The 15,627-nt window shown below is 47.3% G+C and overlaps 1 protein-coding gene across 1 annotated transcript; it reads right to left on the bottom strand.

Annotated features, from left to right (window-relative positions):
* Nucleotides 1-449: 449 nt before the first annotated feature.
* Nucleotides 450-9,458, bottom strand: LOC125758527 (collagen alpha-2(I) chain-like). The gene is made up of 3 exons (XM_049415850.1): nucleotides 9,420-9,458; nucleotides 8,224-9,345; nucleotides 450-485 (listed from the first exon to the last, which is right to left on the bottom strand). Exons 1-3 carry the CDS (start codon nucleotides 9,456-9,458, stop codon nucleotides 450-452), a joined length of 1,197 nt encoding a protein of 398 aa, XP_049271807.1.
* Nucleotides 9,459-15,627: the final 6,169 nt, after the last annotated feature.

Raw genomic sequence — 15,627 nt, 5'->3', positions numbered from 1 at the left:
AATTGGTGTATTGATAAAGCTTAACCAACCAACCACCTTTTATTCTGACATTGTAGCACCCACGATCTACCAGTTACAAAAAAATTCACAGCATATCCACGGGTGAATGATGAAGAGCTTGGGCGAAGCTCCTGAAGCAATCATGGTTACACCGTGAAATCTTCAGTGGTTTCGCCCAGCAGTAATCAAAGCGATTGCCCAGTACATCATCAAAGGCGTGACAAACACTGTATATATTTATACAAGAAATTTTATTAATCGTAAGTGGTAGCTAGACGTAGCTTCCGATCCCCCTTCATTATAACGGCTTTATGGTTGGTGATGGATCGGTGATGGGTCGTAGTGGGATGTTTGCAAAGACGAAGTAGTGGGCAGTTTGCAAAGGTGGCTTCCGTTCCCCCTTCATTATAACAGCTTTATGGTCGGTGAAGTAATGGATCGGTGATGGATCATACTGGGATGTTTGCAAAGACGTAGTGGGCAGTCTGCAAAGGATCGGTGATGGGAGATACTGTTCGGGAGATACTGCCGGTTACGCCTTACGCCGGACGCATGACAAGGTTAGACTAAGAGGAGCTTCGCCCCTAAAACGAAAGCACCATTTCGTTATCATCACATCAGTTTCCATGTGAGACTTCAAGGCAGTGCAGCAGTGGTCACAGCTTCCCGCCGCCGTTTACCTTTTGTATGCGTCTGTTTTGGTGTTAAATACAGTGTCAAACGTGCAGCGCAATCGTTGTTCACGTGTTCTAACCTAGCCTCATATTGTCATGAAGGCAACACCAGGTGCTTACAAGGCTCGGAGGCCGACAACGGCAGCCCAGCGATGCTGCCTACCAAAGCGACAGAACTTTTGGCAGTGAACCGGATGATGTGGCTTCGAGTGAAGTGGAATAAATATTGGTTTTCTACGCATTAAGACAGTGTTACTTGCAAGTTTAAAACTGCTGCTTGCGGTTATTCAGTGCCGCGTGAGACTACACATTTTGTAATGAATGTACTCTCCGTGTGTCATGGTGTTTTATCATGTTCACCGAGTTAAAAGTAGGTGCGACTTATACATCATCTTTTCCTGCGAAAGTCGTAAAAAGTAGGGGGTGTGACTGATACAAAGGAGCGACTTATACACTGGAAAATACGGTACTATGAACCATGATTATATGCCTGTTGGTCCGCGGGCATAAATGCCTGTACCATGAAATGAAGCAGCTTTGCTCAACTTCATATCATGGAACGTTTCTCTATCCGCCACCCGAGAACGCGCTCTCTAGCGGTCAGGCTCCGCCGAGAGACTTGAGTAGTATGAAACTAATACAGGCCACACTAAACTGCTGCATCAAATAGCAGCTGGGCTAATTGAATTGAACTCTGTCACAGCAAACATTAGGACTGTTACTAGGAGTGATGTTGATCTTTAGGAAATGTACTGAACATTAATGATGTGTTAACTGTAATGTTAGTACAAAAAGAGAGGTACATTATAACAAAACCTAACATTGTAGTGAGATCTTATAACAGCTGGAAACAGCAATATAAATTATGGTCAGCTGCCTGCATCACCGTTCATTCTACTAAAGTATGTGCTTCTACATTGTACAACTAAGCAAATGACCTCAAGCACTCAGTCACAAAGAAAAAAAAACTTCTTATGCTTCAAGGGACACTAAAGGCAAACAACCTTTCCTCGTTCGAATGATGAATGAATGTTTAAGAACACCTAAACAGCATTATGTACACGAGCGCTTCGTTCACAGAGAAATTAAGTAAATTTATGACTAGGCTTGCACCACCAGGGATATTCTGCTAACTGTGTGTGGTGACATATTCAAGTCCCAGAAAAAGACACTTATACTTAAACTGCCAATCGTAATAATTCCAGTGCATTACAACCTGGAATAAAATGCTACTTGCTTCTTTATGTCCCCTCTTCTCAACTAAGAATCAAAGAAATCCATGACTACTTTCAATCATCACAAAAAATTTGGCGGTTGGCGACCGCTTCCCTCAAGTCGACTCTACAACAGTATCATTGAAGTTTATCCACAGCTTCAGACAGTGGTATCTGCTCACAACTATAGCTAAACCCTCCTTCTTTGCCACCTGCTTCTGCCTTTCGCACGGCTGCCTGGACTGTCAGCCAGTAAAAAGAAAATGTCAACAGGACCTGGTTGGCAGGTGGTTTGAATGTTTGTAGTGGCATGCTGACCACAAAATGTAATTTTTGCTCAAACTAAGCATTTTCTTACCATGAAACAAACACAGCGCCATTTCTTGATTGGTATGTTAACAGTTCGTGTCGATTTACAATTTGCCTTTAGGATACCTTCAAATGCTTTCACATATTCTTATGCTTGGAACATCTAAAAAAGTTGTGACATGCATTGATGCATTTTTCACTAAAATACAGTGCAGTCCACTTATAACAATATCGAGAAAAACGAAAAATATGATCGTTATAACCGGTGATCGCTATATCTGGACTGCCGTCAAAAAAAAAAAAAAAAAAAAAACGCGGGACGTATTTCTGTAGCTCCGATCCCGAATTTACCACTTGCACTAAAGAACAGATGTTCTAGAAAGCAGGATGTCAAAAACAAAGTTTTATTTGAAGCTCCAACGAGAGTGTCAAGCTTTAGGCGCACCTAAATAAGTCTCAACATGGTCTAAAGAGTTTTGAAGTATCCGTGCGCCATTGCATGATGTACGAATGGTGCGTGCCGTTAACCACCGCGGCGGCAAGAGCGCAAAACACGCAAGCACCACAAAAACTGCACACGCCGGCCAAAGCTCGGTTCATGTAACGGAACATCACGAAACTTCATATCAAGGCCGGCGACTAGGACGGGCTCCTCTACGGCGGCGGCGGAGCACGGCTGACATAACGACCACTCCGATAAGTCTCAAGAGCGAACAATGACCCGCCAACCACAACGGGAGACTTGCAGCTGTCTGCCAAGCATAGTGTGCCTGCACGGCCAGCCTGGTGCCTGCGCTCAACACTCGCTTCGTGCTACAACGGAACTTTCGAGGAATTCAAACCTAGCATCGCGGCGCGCACGCGGCCTCCGCGGCCGGCGTGGGGCGCACAGCTTTGTCGGCATGGAGGGGGGCCCGGCAGGCTGCCATTGGCTGCTTTAACTTTGAATCTCCATCGACCCTAGCGCCAATTTCGCCTTCAGTTACCGCCCCTTTCAAGCGGCCGCTAAACTAGCAAATTATTCAAGATGGTGTCGGTGACGTAATTCTTTGGGACGCCGGAGCGGCGCGCCAACTTGCTTTTCGCCTTTTTTTTTCTTTTCTTCCTCTCCTTTCGGTGCGATTGTGGGCCACGCGCGAGCGGCGGGGCACAACATGTACTTTAACAACGTGAAGCGGCTAGCGCCATCTTGTGGTGCGCTGCGCAAGCTCGCGATGGCACTCAGCGCGTGGGCTCCGCGGGTGGGCGCGCGGCGCACGCAGCGCGGAAATGGCGGCAGATACGAACTCGCGTAGGTGAACGTTTCGCCCCGTCTCGGCATCGTTCGTTTCAGGGGAACTTGGAGACGCATATGAAACGATTATTATATACAGAAAATGCCGGCCAGACGGCAAATTTCGATCGTTATATCCGATATGCGGCCAATAACATATCGTTATATATGGTTTTTTTCCTCATAGACTTAATGCATAAAATGACACACATAACTCGACCCATCGTTATAACCGATATATCGTTATATGTGGTATCGTTATAAGTGGACTGCACTGTACCACAACAATAATAATTTTCTGGCCTGTGTTACACAGCTCATTTTATGGGCCAATATGCATCAAAACTCATTCACTTTTTCTGCATCCACTAAGTTTCCATAAGCAAGATGCATATACCGTATTCACTCGAATCTAAGCCGATGTTTTTTTCGAAATAACGATGTGCGAAAGTGGGGGGGGGGGGGGTCGGCTTAGATTAGAGTACAATGAATAGGTTTGTTTCTTTTCTGGCCTTGCGAATTTCGGGGGTCGGCTTAGAATCGGGGCCGGCCTAGATTCGAGTAAATACGGTAGTATAGTGCTTAACATTATTTTTTGGACAAACTAATCCTGCATTAAGTTATTTTGCTGAATAACACAGACCAAAGAATGCACTATTAAAAATCTTTGTGGGGCAGAAGCACATGAGAAATGCAAAAATATTTTTTCATTTTAAAACACAAATGCAAATTACCATACATTACTGCAAATGTCAACTGCAGCATCAGTGCACTTGATGCTGCATCAGAGAACCTGATGACTTTTGTAGCAAAAGTAGAACATTCCTTTACCGCAGCAACCTCTCAGATATACAGTAAAACCTTGTTAATTCGACACCCGTTAATTCAGAAAATCTGATAATTCAGACGCTTTCTCTGGCCCCAGCCAGCATATACATCGTTTAATGGCATCAAACTCTCGTTAATTCGGTCGTATTTGGCGGCAATCCGGTTAATTCGGACAATTCTCAGAGCACGCCAAACCCGAAGCCCCGCAATTGTGTGATGCAAAGGAGCAAAAACGGCGTTAGCAGATAACCAAAACTAAACGGCGCAATCTGCATCACTATTACCATCAGCACGAACCATACGGTAACGACGTTTCTGGTTAATTCCAGGTCGGCACGTGTCAGGTAAGTTAAGAGAGGGAGGTCTTGAGCCGTGGTCACATTGTGAACATAGCTGTGACTGGCGAGAATTGCGGCTATGCAAGGTGCAGGATTTATGTATTCATCAAGAAAATGAAAGCTTATTGACACAATACACATTTCTTTATTCATTTCTTGGTACTTTCGATATTCGGAATTTGGTTCATTCGGACATTTTTTCCGGTTCCGTAAGATTGAATTAACGAGCTTTTACTGTAATTACTTCCCAACTTCACTTGCATCAAAAAGCTTATCCACGAGCACTTGATTAACCGAAGCAAGTACACCTGCAGTGCCCTTTCACTATCAAAGGACATCCAAGGACATGGCTGAGGAGCAGGACTTCTTTCAATGACAGAGTGTTAATAAGCTAGAGCTGGTATCCATAGAAAGGCCTAAAATCAATGGCTGTAGGACTGTAGGGTTTCAGTTTAAGGCTGATTTTGAAATGGTTTAATTTAAGCGCTGTAATTTGAACATCACTTTTGTACAAAGAAGCAACGTGATTTTGTTTTCACCCTGGGCACTCGCATCGTAGTAACAGGGAAATGCACCATTTCATTGTCTGCCAGACATAATATTAAATGACTGCGCATTAAATTCTTGTCAAAAGCAACGGTGCAGGGGTCGACGCCAGATGCAATAGTGAATGCATTAGCAATGGCAAAAACACCGCAGTCGTAAAAGTTCTCTTGACGCTGTACTGCCTTCGCGTGAATGGTAAGAGTGTTTGAAGCAAGACTCATTATATTCATTACTTGAGTTGCAACACTCGGCTCTATGTCCTGGTCTAATGAATCGTACAAAAAAACACTGTTGTCAGGGGCTCCATAGTTTGTCACTGTGACCCAATGGCTGGGAATATGCAGAATTTGAATAAATTTGTCTCGTTTCTTGAATTTCGCGCTCTCCCCAAGAAGAACATCCTGAAAATTGCACAAACCAGGAAACTGATGAGAAATAATATATTGCGCTGCATTTATAATTGCATCTGACAACCACCCTGTGCCTCGCAAGGCCGCTAACTCGGAGGAACTTATTCTGTAAGGATTGCAATTACCTGAACCAAGAATAGCGTCAGCAATGGGGTCACTAATTTCTTCCACTGTTTTACCAACAACAACTGACGAAGAAGCTTGCTGTTTAATGTTTTTAGGAACATCTAAACATCGTCTCTTTTCTTCTTGTTTTGTATCATGTGCTTTTCTCTTACGTGGTCGGCCGCGAGCGGATTTAACTAGAGGTATGCTAAGCACCGTCAGTTGCTGCGCAATATTACCAGGCGAGGAGCTAGGGTCTGATGTCTTCGCAAGAACCTGACATACTTTATTCTCATGCGAGACTACAGTAAAGTTAGTTATATCTTCTGGATCTGATTTAAATCGATCAGCTTGCTGTGTCAATTCCGATTTATCTTCTGTGGAGCCATTCTTCATACAGTTATTATCTACAGACTCGGCCATTACATCATCGGTCAGGTCTACACTTCGCGAATTGCTTAGTTCCTTGAAACCTTCTGCATATTTTTCTTCACCACTTGCTCGTTCATTATACTGCATCATATTAGAAAGTGGTGAATCACATTTCATATTTGTTGGATAAGTCAGAAGATTTTGGAAGAAATCCTCACACTCGCGAAGTTTTTCTTGTAGTTCAGTTGCACTACACTCGGCAAGTACATTAGCAGCTCCCTGTGAAAGTTCTAACAGACGTGCACATGCATATTTATACCTAGCCTCGACCGTATCAAGCTTTGGCAGAGCCTTTTTTGCCACGCTTGTTTTTAAAATGCTTCGTTTGTGTGGTGACATTGTTATGTCAGTCTGCACAAAATCGGATTTTAGCCAGCGCTTTAACACGCAACTTTCATCAAAAAGTTTCATATTATTTTCTGATCTAGCTGCAAGAATATGCCGGCAAGGCAGCTGGTACTGCATGTGAAATGTGCATGTGCACGTCCTCATATTATTGCCAACTTCGTAAAGCTTATTGTCAATGAAAACGATGCATTTCCCACCAGAGACAAGACATTCTCCTGGATTCTTCATAAACAATCCATATTCTTTACATACCAATCTCCTAGCATATTCAGTGCATTTTGCTGACACTTCCATGCAAAACTTATCAGCCTTACTGGTGTCAAGGCAAATTTTCATTTCTTTATACTGTGTATGGCTGACTGCAAGAGCATCGTGAGTTACATACCTTATCAAAGCTTTTACTGCTTCTACTAAGTGCATGTCACGTGTTAGATAATTCTTTAACTTTTGATTATGGCTCTCCATTCGATTGTTAGTATTATTTCCTAAACTACATGCATTAGCACGATAAGCATGAACCCACATGCTCTTGCAACTGTGCCAGTTTTTATAAAAGTATTCCAGGAGGGTTTTGTCATTTTCAAGTGCTTCCACCAAATCTTGCAAATGCTCTTGATATATATCCTCAGTATGAGCAAAAACCAGTTTCGTAATTATATCTTTTACATACTTTTTATCTAGGCTGTGTGACTTATGCTGCATCACCTTGGTGTGTAAATACTTTAACACGTGCCATGAACACAACAAGATTCTACATCCGGGCAGAAGCTGCGAAATTATATTCATTTCTTTTAAGTCTTTATCCATTATCACAATTTTGCACTTCTCCTTTACAACAGGATTCAAACGTAGGAATGTCTCCAGGAAGGAGTTTAATATTTCTGACGTCTCCCGCTGAACAAATGCATAGCATACAGGCCTACCATGGCTAGTCCCATCTTCACACAGTACCGAATGCAAGACAAACCCTTCTTTATTAACTTTATACGTACCATCCAAGAACAACACTTCAGGATATTTTTCGAGTAACTGGGCCATATGCTCTGACTGAAGCAATATATACAAGAGATCATTTCCTGCATTTTTTTCGATATGGACTTTCCATCCGGAGTTTTCGGAAATTAATTCGTTAATTTTTTCTTGCAGTAGGGCTCCATGATGTGCACTGTCCTGTATTTTTTGAACATTTCTATGCTTCAAGTTCCTAATGTCCTGTGAGGTCACGTACTTTCCCATTTTTCTCAGAACGGCATCCTTTATATCTTTAGATTTCGCATTACAGCAAATCAAGTCTTCAAGTTGCTCTTTTTCGGAAGCTGTCAGTGCACGATTTTTTGTATACCATACAAAAATCTCGGGGCCTACTTTATGATTGTGCACATCAACGACACTTGTAACTTCATAATACGGCTGCGGAGTAGACCGCAGCACAAGCTTAACTTCAACATTGCATTCTGTACCATTAAAGTGCTGATTGGGCCGAATATTTTGCCCTCTTGGGTTTGGGTGTCCTGCGTGGCAACAGGCAAACTTAACTCGAATATATGGAAAGTCCGCTTCGCTTACATCTTTTTCAACACAAAACGGATTTTTATCTGATTTACCTATACGCATCGGATGGAACCCTTCCTTTTTCCACACCTCATAGTTAGCCTTAAACTCTTTATAGGTACTAAACTTCATACCTACAGACAGATTTCCCCCACCTGTACAAATGTGGCTATGTGAGAATTTTGCTGATCCTGCCTCCTGCTGCTCAGCATGGCCTTCACCACAAGGTGAGGAAGCGCTGGGGTAGGCTGTGTTGCCGCCCTTGTGCAGGACCTCACCTTCTGACCGGGGGCTCACCTTGGATGTCACGCCACAGGCGTCAGGTGGCCCACAGTCAGAAGCTGGGCCCTGCTCAAAAGCAGCAGCGGGCAGTGGCACGGCAGCACGCCCAGTCTCTGTCACCTTGTGGCGAACACTCACGCCACCCACAAGTGCAGGAGCACCTGCAGGATTCTTCTTCCTGCGCCCTTTCTTACTTTTGCTCTTGCTAGATCCTGCCTCCTGCTCCTCAGCATGGCCTTCACCACGAGGTGAGGAAGCGCTGGGGTAGGCTGCGTTGCCGCCCTTGTGCAGGACCTCACCTTCTGGCCGGGGGCTCACCTTGGATGTCACGCCACGGGCGTCAGGTGGCCCACAGTCAGAAGCTGGGCCCTGCTCAAAAGTAGCAGCGGGCAGTGGCACGGCAGCACGCCCAGTCTCTGTCACCTTGTGGCGAACACTCACGCCACCCACAAGTACAAGTGCAGGAGCACCTGCAGGATTCTTCTTCCTGCGCCCTTTCTTACTTTTGCTCGTGCTAGATCCTGCCTCCTGCTCCTCAGCATGGCCTTCACCACAAGGTGAGGAAGCGCTGGGGTAGGCTGCGTTCCCGCTCTTGCGCAGGACCTCACCTTCTGGCCGGGGGCTCACCTTGGATGTCACGCCACAGGCGTCAGGTGGCCCACAGCCAGAAGCTGGGCCCTGCTCAAAAGCAGCAGCGGGCAGTGGCACGGCAGCACGCCCAGTCTCTGTCACCTTGTGGCGAACACTCACGCCACCCACAAGTGCAGGAGCACCTGCAGGATTCTTCTTCCTGCGCCCTTTCTTACTTTTGCTCTTGCTAGATCCTGCCTCCTGCTCCTCAGCATGGCCTTCACCACGAGGTGAGGAAGCGCTGGGGTAGGCTGCGTTGCCGCCCTTGTGCAGGACCTCACCTTCTGGCCGGGGGCTCACCTTGGATGTCACGCCACAGGCGTCAGGTGGCCCACAGTCAGAAGCTGGGCCCTGCTCAAAAGCAGCAGCGGGCAGTGGCACGGCAGCACGCCCAGTCTCTGTCACCTTGTGGCGAACACTCACGCCACCCACAAGTGCAGGAGCACCTGCAGGATTCTTCTTCCTGCGCCCTTTCTTACTTTTGCTCGTGCTAGATCCTGCCTCCTGCTCCTCAGCATGGCCTGCACCACGAGGTGAGGAAGCGCTGGGGTAGGCTGCGTTGCCGCCCTTGTGCAGGACCTCACCTTCTGGCCGGGGGCTCACCTTGGATGTCACGCCACAGGCGTCAGGTGGCCCACAGTCAGAAGCTGGGCCCTGCTCAAAAGCAGCAGCGGACAGTGGCACGGCAGCACGCCCAGTCTCTGTCACCTTGTGGCGAACACTCACGCCACCCACAAGTGCAGGAGCACCTGCAGGATTCTTCTTCCTGCGCCCTTTCTTACTTTTGCTCGTGCTAGATCCTGCCTCCTGCTCCTCAGCATGGCCTGCACCACGAGGTGAGGAAGCGCTGGGGTAGGCTGCGTTGCCGCCCTTGTGCAGGACCTCACCTTCTGGCCGGGGGCTCACCTTGGATGTCACGCCACAGGCGTCAGGTGGCCCACAGTCAGAAGCTGGGCCCTGCTCAAAAGCAGCAGCGGACAGTGGCACGGCAGCTTGCCCAGTCTTAGTCACCTTGTGGTGTATCCACACACCACCAACAAGTGCAGGAGCATGGACAGGGCGCCGTTTCACTTGCGCATCGACAGTGTCAGTCGAAGCCCTGGTGCTTGCCCCTGCAGTGATTGGCAGTGGAGGATACCCATGAGCAGTGTCTGCTTCTGTGACCTTCGGTGTCACTGCCGTCATGGTAGCAGAAGCAGACCTGCGCACTACATCTGCCCACATCTCCTTGCGCGGAGATGAAGGGGCTGCAGCAACTGCCAGGCCTGCAGAAAGAGCTGGAAAGTTGGTTAGGTTAGTCCAGTGCTGTGCCAGCACTTTTTCCTGATCACCATAGTGGAAACGAAGCTCCATGTGCTCCTCTTCCTCCTGGCGCTGCTGGCACACTGCACCATCGTGGCTTGCTGGAAGGTCCTCGCATGCACGCTTGATTGCCTGACGCAGCAGGCACCCCAGAAGCTGAAACACAGAGGAGCACATTTACAGTTGAACACATTAATAACGAAGGGCCCATGAATGAAATTCTCATGGCAACAAAGAATCTGGCTTCCCCAGAGAACATCCATAGATTACAACGCGTTTGCCCTTTCACACTCCCGCAATAATGAAAGTTTCACACAATGATGCGCAAGCTTTTTTTTTTCTCTCTATATCTCTCCACACCTTAGCTAGGTGGGAACCCAGAGGTTCGAAAATTGCAGCACGGCCCATTCAACAAGTTGGTCACATACATTTCTGCCAACAAGCATTGGTGCAACTACTGCTGTATATGTTCGGTCAAGTGATGATGATAGCAACAAGTGTGCTTTTTTTCTGTGAGAAGTTTTTTCCAATGCCTCTGTTGGCAACTACGCCAGCAAATGACGTTTCAAGTGCCGATACCCAGGACAGTGACATCATGCTCAGAGACGTTCTGTAGACTGCCTAACTGCTTGCTGTCGCATGTCTCTCAGTGTGCATGCCACAATCTCCCGTGCAGTTTGTTGCCGGTGGTGGGGTTTATAGGCAGAGGAGAGTTGCAGGCAAGAAAATGCGGTATCCATACCGCCATCCCACTGCTCACTCTCGTAAATGCATGCAGGAAAGTCTCCTCCTGTGAGCGAAAGCCAACTTCTTGAGGCATTTCCCACTGCCCGATGTTCAATATATCAAGTGTTCTGGCTATTTTTGTTCAATGTAGCCGTAAATTTTCCTATGCACTGACTTGTTCAAAAGTAGTTTGATATAAACAATAATTTAATTCAGCCCAGTTGGATATAGTCAGGTTCGACTGCACATACATAATCAGGCACAAGTAGATTAGTCACTCATGTAGTAAATTGCAACAGAGCAGCCTGAACTGTGCAGGCAGTATAAGGTATGCTCCACAAACACAACAAACATATAATGCCCCTCATGCCTGACAATAGGGCAACTTTTTTTTGTCAATAGTTGTCTTCTTGGCCCTTTTTTGTTTTGAACAAATAAACTAAATGAGTGCAAATGCAACCTCACACTTTATTATTTTTTTAAAGCAAAACGCTTCATACAACTCTTAGTCTTCCAACGTGAATGACACAATAGAGTCCACAGACACCTCTTGCAGTAGCAGGGAGGTAAGTGCCCCTTCACCTCACCCACACAAAAGCTAGCACAGGTGCACTATGCTCTCTAAGATGTTCATTCACTCATCTCTTAACTTGGCCAACATAACACTTTTCACAGGGCAGCAACATGCCAGTGTACAAGATGTGTAAATGGTTTTTCCATGCATTTCTGAAACTTACCAGCACGTTTGCGCCAGCTTTTCTGTGGCACAGAACAATAGAGAACAGTGCAGAGCCATAACTAAGGGTGGGTTAAGGGGGTTCTGACACCCCCCGAAATTTTTTCGTGCTTCTGGGGTGATAGTAAAATATTTACATGCCTTCACAGCAACCACCAGTTACCAAAGTTAGCTGTTCTACACACGAACCCTCCCCGAAAAAAATTCCTGGGTACGGCCCTGAAACACTACACCAGGCACTTATCAAGCCATGGCAGAGGTTGTGCTCATAACGTGCCGTCACTGGCTTCCTCAGTAGTTATTTTTCAGCTCCCTTACTCTGCAAGCCGTAGTAAGGGAGCTTCTGTTGCAAAAAGCCTTTGCCACGGAGGCCTTTTGCAACAAAAACACATGGTTGCACCAGAAAAGTCTGCCTTTTGGAGCCTCTCAAATATACTGTGACAAATGAATATACAGCATAGTCCACTTTTAACGTAAGCTGCCGATGTCGCAAATATCCGCACTATAAGTGGCACCGCACTGTAACCAGAACAACGTTTCTGAAAGGACGTGAGCAAAACATGACCAACAGGCAGCCGCGCGATTTCGACTGTCGAGGCATGCAACTTAGGGGTAAACTTGCAAATGTTCAAAGGTTAACATGCGCGTACCTGCGGTGCCGAAATAACGATCGGATTAACGCGGAAACAAACAAAAAGACAAACAAACAAAGAGTATCGTAGCGAAAGCCGCCGACCAACTTTTCGGACCTCCTCGTTTACGCGGACTTCGCCGCGATAACACACTGCGCAGAAACTAACGAACGGCTATTAAAATGCATGGTGTAACCGCATTAAGCGCGCACAGACGAAGACGAAAGACGAATAAAGGAACACAGGACAACCGCTTACTGGCAACTAAAAGATTTATTGGTCCTTTATTCGTCTTTCGTCTTCGTCGGTGCACGCTTAATAACACCGTGCATTTCCATGCACGTGCGCGATGTAGAAAACCATGAACCACACTCTAGTGTAGTACAATTAAGCACACCCTCGTTTTGTTAAGCATTTCAGTCACCCGTAAATGCAACAATTAACCGCACAGTGTTTCGTTGACTCGATCGGTACAAACCCTCAACTTTGATCGTCCACAGCGACTACCGACGTTCGGTCGTTAAGCCTAGCGTGCGGGTTGTAACGCCGACGTGGAAGCTTGCCCAAGGCAATAAAGAAATCAGGCGTAACGCACTCCCGAGCTGAACAGCGGGTGCAGCACGCGTGAAACGAAGCTTTGGTTCACGGTCGTGCTCGTGTGCGTGGTCGGCAGGCCACAACATGAAAAGCACGTAGACACAGCGCTGTGTCCACGTCGCCTTTCGTCCTTGTTCATCTGTGCGCTCAAAAAGTGAAAGGCCACAACAGTGCGCGCACCACAGAATTCCACAACACGAGTCGCTCACCTGGCTACCACGTTTCGTCGGGTGAACGCCGTCAGCCTTCAGCATCCCCGTCAAGTCGCGAGTGCCGTCCACGTACACGTAGCCATTCTTGTGGCACAGCGCCTGCAAAATGGCATTCGTCTCCCCGGCGTCCGTGTTGAATGTCTCCAATTCTTGAACAGACAGCGCCCATTTGCACTTGCGCAAACTCGCCTGTCTCGGCAGAATTGCAGACACTACCACACGGATACACGGATTGACGTCAAGAACTCTGGAGATCAAAGCTCGGAACCTGGCAATCAGCGTGAGTGGTTCTTCGCCGACATTATTAGTGCCAACATGAAGAACGATCACCTGCACGTCTGCCAGACACTGAGCAATCAAGGGGAACAATTTCTCAATCCGCACACCGCTGAATGAGCGAACCTCGACATGTGTCGTGGGGCTCAATGTGAAAGACCCTGCGAGGTCCTTCAACATCGAGTCTCCGGCAACAAGTACACGAGTCATGCTGAGGCTAGCTTTTCGGCAGCCGCACACAAACACTTAAAGCACGCTTTCAGAAAACAAATAAATTCAAACAAACTGCAATGCAAAAAGTACAGACAAAACTGGAAGATCACAGACTTATCTCGCTCTGGTCGCAGAATCCGACGGCCGTCAACTTGGAATCGTCCGCACAGTCGACAGCACCACTGACTTCTACAAGCAAGCGCACAGTGCGCGTCAGTAAAGTTCCGAAATCGGAGCTTTGGCAGGTTTCGCCGCTATGCTTTCTGCGCACGGCCCCAATGGCGGGCGCAAGGCAGTACGGGAAGGCGGCGCAAGCCGTTGCGGCCGTCGAAATTTCGTCTGCTAGCCTTGCGCCCTTGACTGCAGCGCGTGCGAGCGTGCGGCATGCGATCACGTTGTTGCAAGAACGGCGGTTCTTTTTTTGTGTATGTGTGTACGGAACGTGTACCCAGAGCACCATAGATCATAGACAGGAGGCAGAATCTTTCGTTTGTAATTGTACATGTTGAAAAAATACTTCTTAAACGGGGAGGGCTGCGCAGCTGGGCTGGGTCGTCCGGCGCTTCCTCTGCAATTTTTCATGGCGGAATTTTTTTACGCGATAGTGTTAGGGTACGTACTCACTAGCGGCAAAAACGCGCGCAACACGCCACTTGTGGCAAACGCGTTCGCGGCAGGCACGTGCGTTCTTGTTCCCGTTTGAAGGTCTTGAGCCGTAGTCACATTGTGAACAAAGTTGTGACTGGCGAAAATTGCGCCCTCTGGGTTGTCGCGAGACTCCAGGCATCGTTGTTAACTGCGTCGCTTAAAACGCTAATGGGAACACGAACGCACGTGCCTGCCGCGAACACGTTTCCCGCGCGCGGCGTGTCGCGCGCGTTTTGTCGCTAGTGAGTACCTATTCCTAAAGAGCTCGTTCCGCAGAAATTGCGGTGTTGGCGGCGTCGGCGTCTCTTGGTTGTGAGCGAAAAACCAGCGTTGGCCGGTCGTGACTGAAAGTTCGAGGTAGATGCAAATAAAGATAATTCCCGGGGTTTAACGTACGCCCCATAAACCACGATATGATTATGAGAGACGCAGTAGTGGAGGGCTCCGGAAATTTCGACCGCCCGGGGTTCGTTAACGTGCACTTGAATTAAGAAAATGGGCCCCAAGCATTTTTGCCTCCATCGAATATACGGCCATCGCGGCCAGGATTCGATCCCGCGACCTGCGGGCCAGCAGCCGAGCACCGGTCCACTAGACCACCGTGGCGGGGAGCTAGCCGGAGGGCGTTTGCACTGGCTTTCCTTGCGGCACAGTTGAAGTCAAGGCAGGCTATTGATTGGGAAGGCGATATAGTGTGTGTTTGTCTGCGTGTGTTCGTGTGTGCGTGCATGCGGATATATCACTATCGCCTCCAGCTTAAAGGTCCCCCAATTTTTTTTCCCGCATTCATGCGCTTTTATGAGTGTTAACACATTTTGAACCGGCAGAATGACGATACACACTACGCACTGGCTTATTGCACATTTATGCGTCGTTCGTGCGTTCTTTCATCGCCATGACATAAGTGGAATTTATAGACTGTATGAGGTTGACTGCTGAATGTAGCTCGAGCAAAGAAAGAGTGAATGCTGCATGCAATATAGGAACGAGCCCTCGTTAGAGCGCCATGAAAGCACTTCCGCGTGCACAGTTGCATGGGAGGAACACACCTGTGCACAGCCATAGAGAAGGCGCTAGCACAGCAGATAATCGAGAAGAGCGCGTCATAAGCAAATAGCCTGTTCGTGGTTGATTACACCTAACACGTTAATCAACTCTAGTTATTGTTGTTCTTTTACAAACGAGAGTCAGGCAATACGAGAGTCGGGCAAATCCTCGGGCAATACGAGTTTTTTCCCACAAGAAAATGTAAGTCAGACAAATGCTAATAGTGATAATTTGAAGCTTAACATTTCAAGCGGCACTCTCTTTTATCTCTTTTATATTCGTACATATATATATATAT

The sequence above is a fragment of the Rhipicephalus sanguineus genome, chromosome 5 (genome assembly GCF_013339695.2).
Source record: "Rhipicephalus sanguineus isolate Rsan-2018 chromosome 5, BIME_Rsan_1.4, whole genome shotgun sequence".
In the NCBI taxonomy this organism is placed as follows: Eukaryota; Metazoa; Arthropoda; class Arachnida; order Ixodida; family Ixodidae; genus Rhipicephalus; species Rhipicephalus sanguineus.
The sequence above is the reverse complement of the archived record's forward strand: the minus strand, read 5'-3'. Positions and strand labels throughout refer to the sequence as shown.

Excerpts from the sequence above, each read along its gene's own strand:
- LOC125758527 (XM_049415850.1), bottom strand. The coding sequence starts at position 9,458 with ATGCTGAGGAGCAGGAGGCAGGATCTAGCACGAGCAAAA. Across the intron at positions 9,346-9,419 it reads AGGATCTAGCACGAGCAAAA|GTGACAGAGACTGGGCGTGC; the intron begins GTAAGAAAGGGC and ends GTTCGCCACAAG. Across the intron at positions 486-8,223 it reads GCCATGCTGAGCAGCAGGAG|ACTGCCCACTACGTCTTTGC; the intron begins GCAGGATCAGCA and ends GATCCTTTGCAG.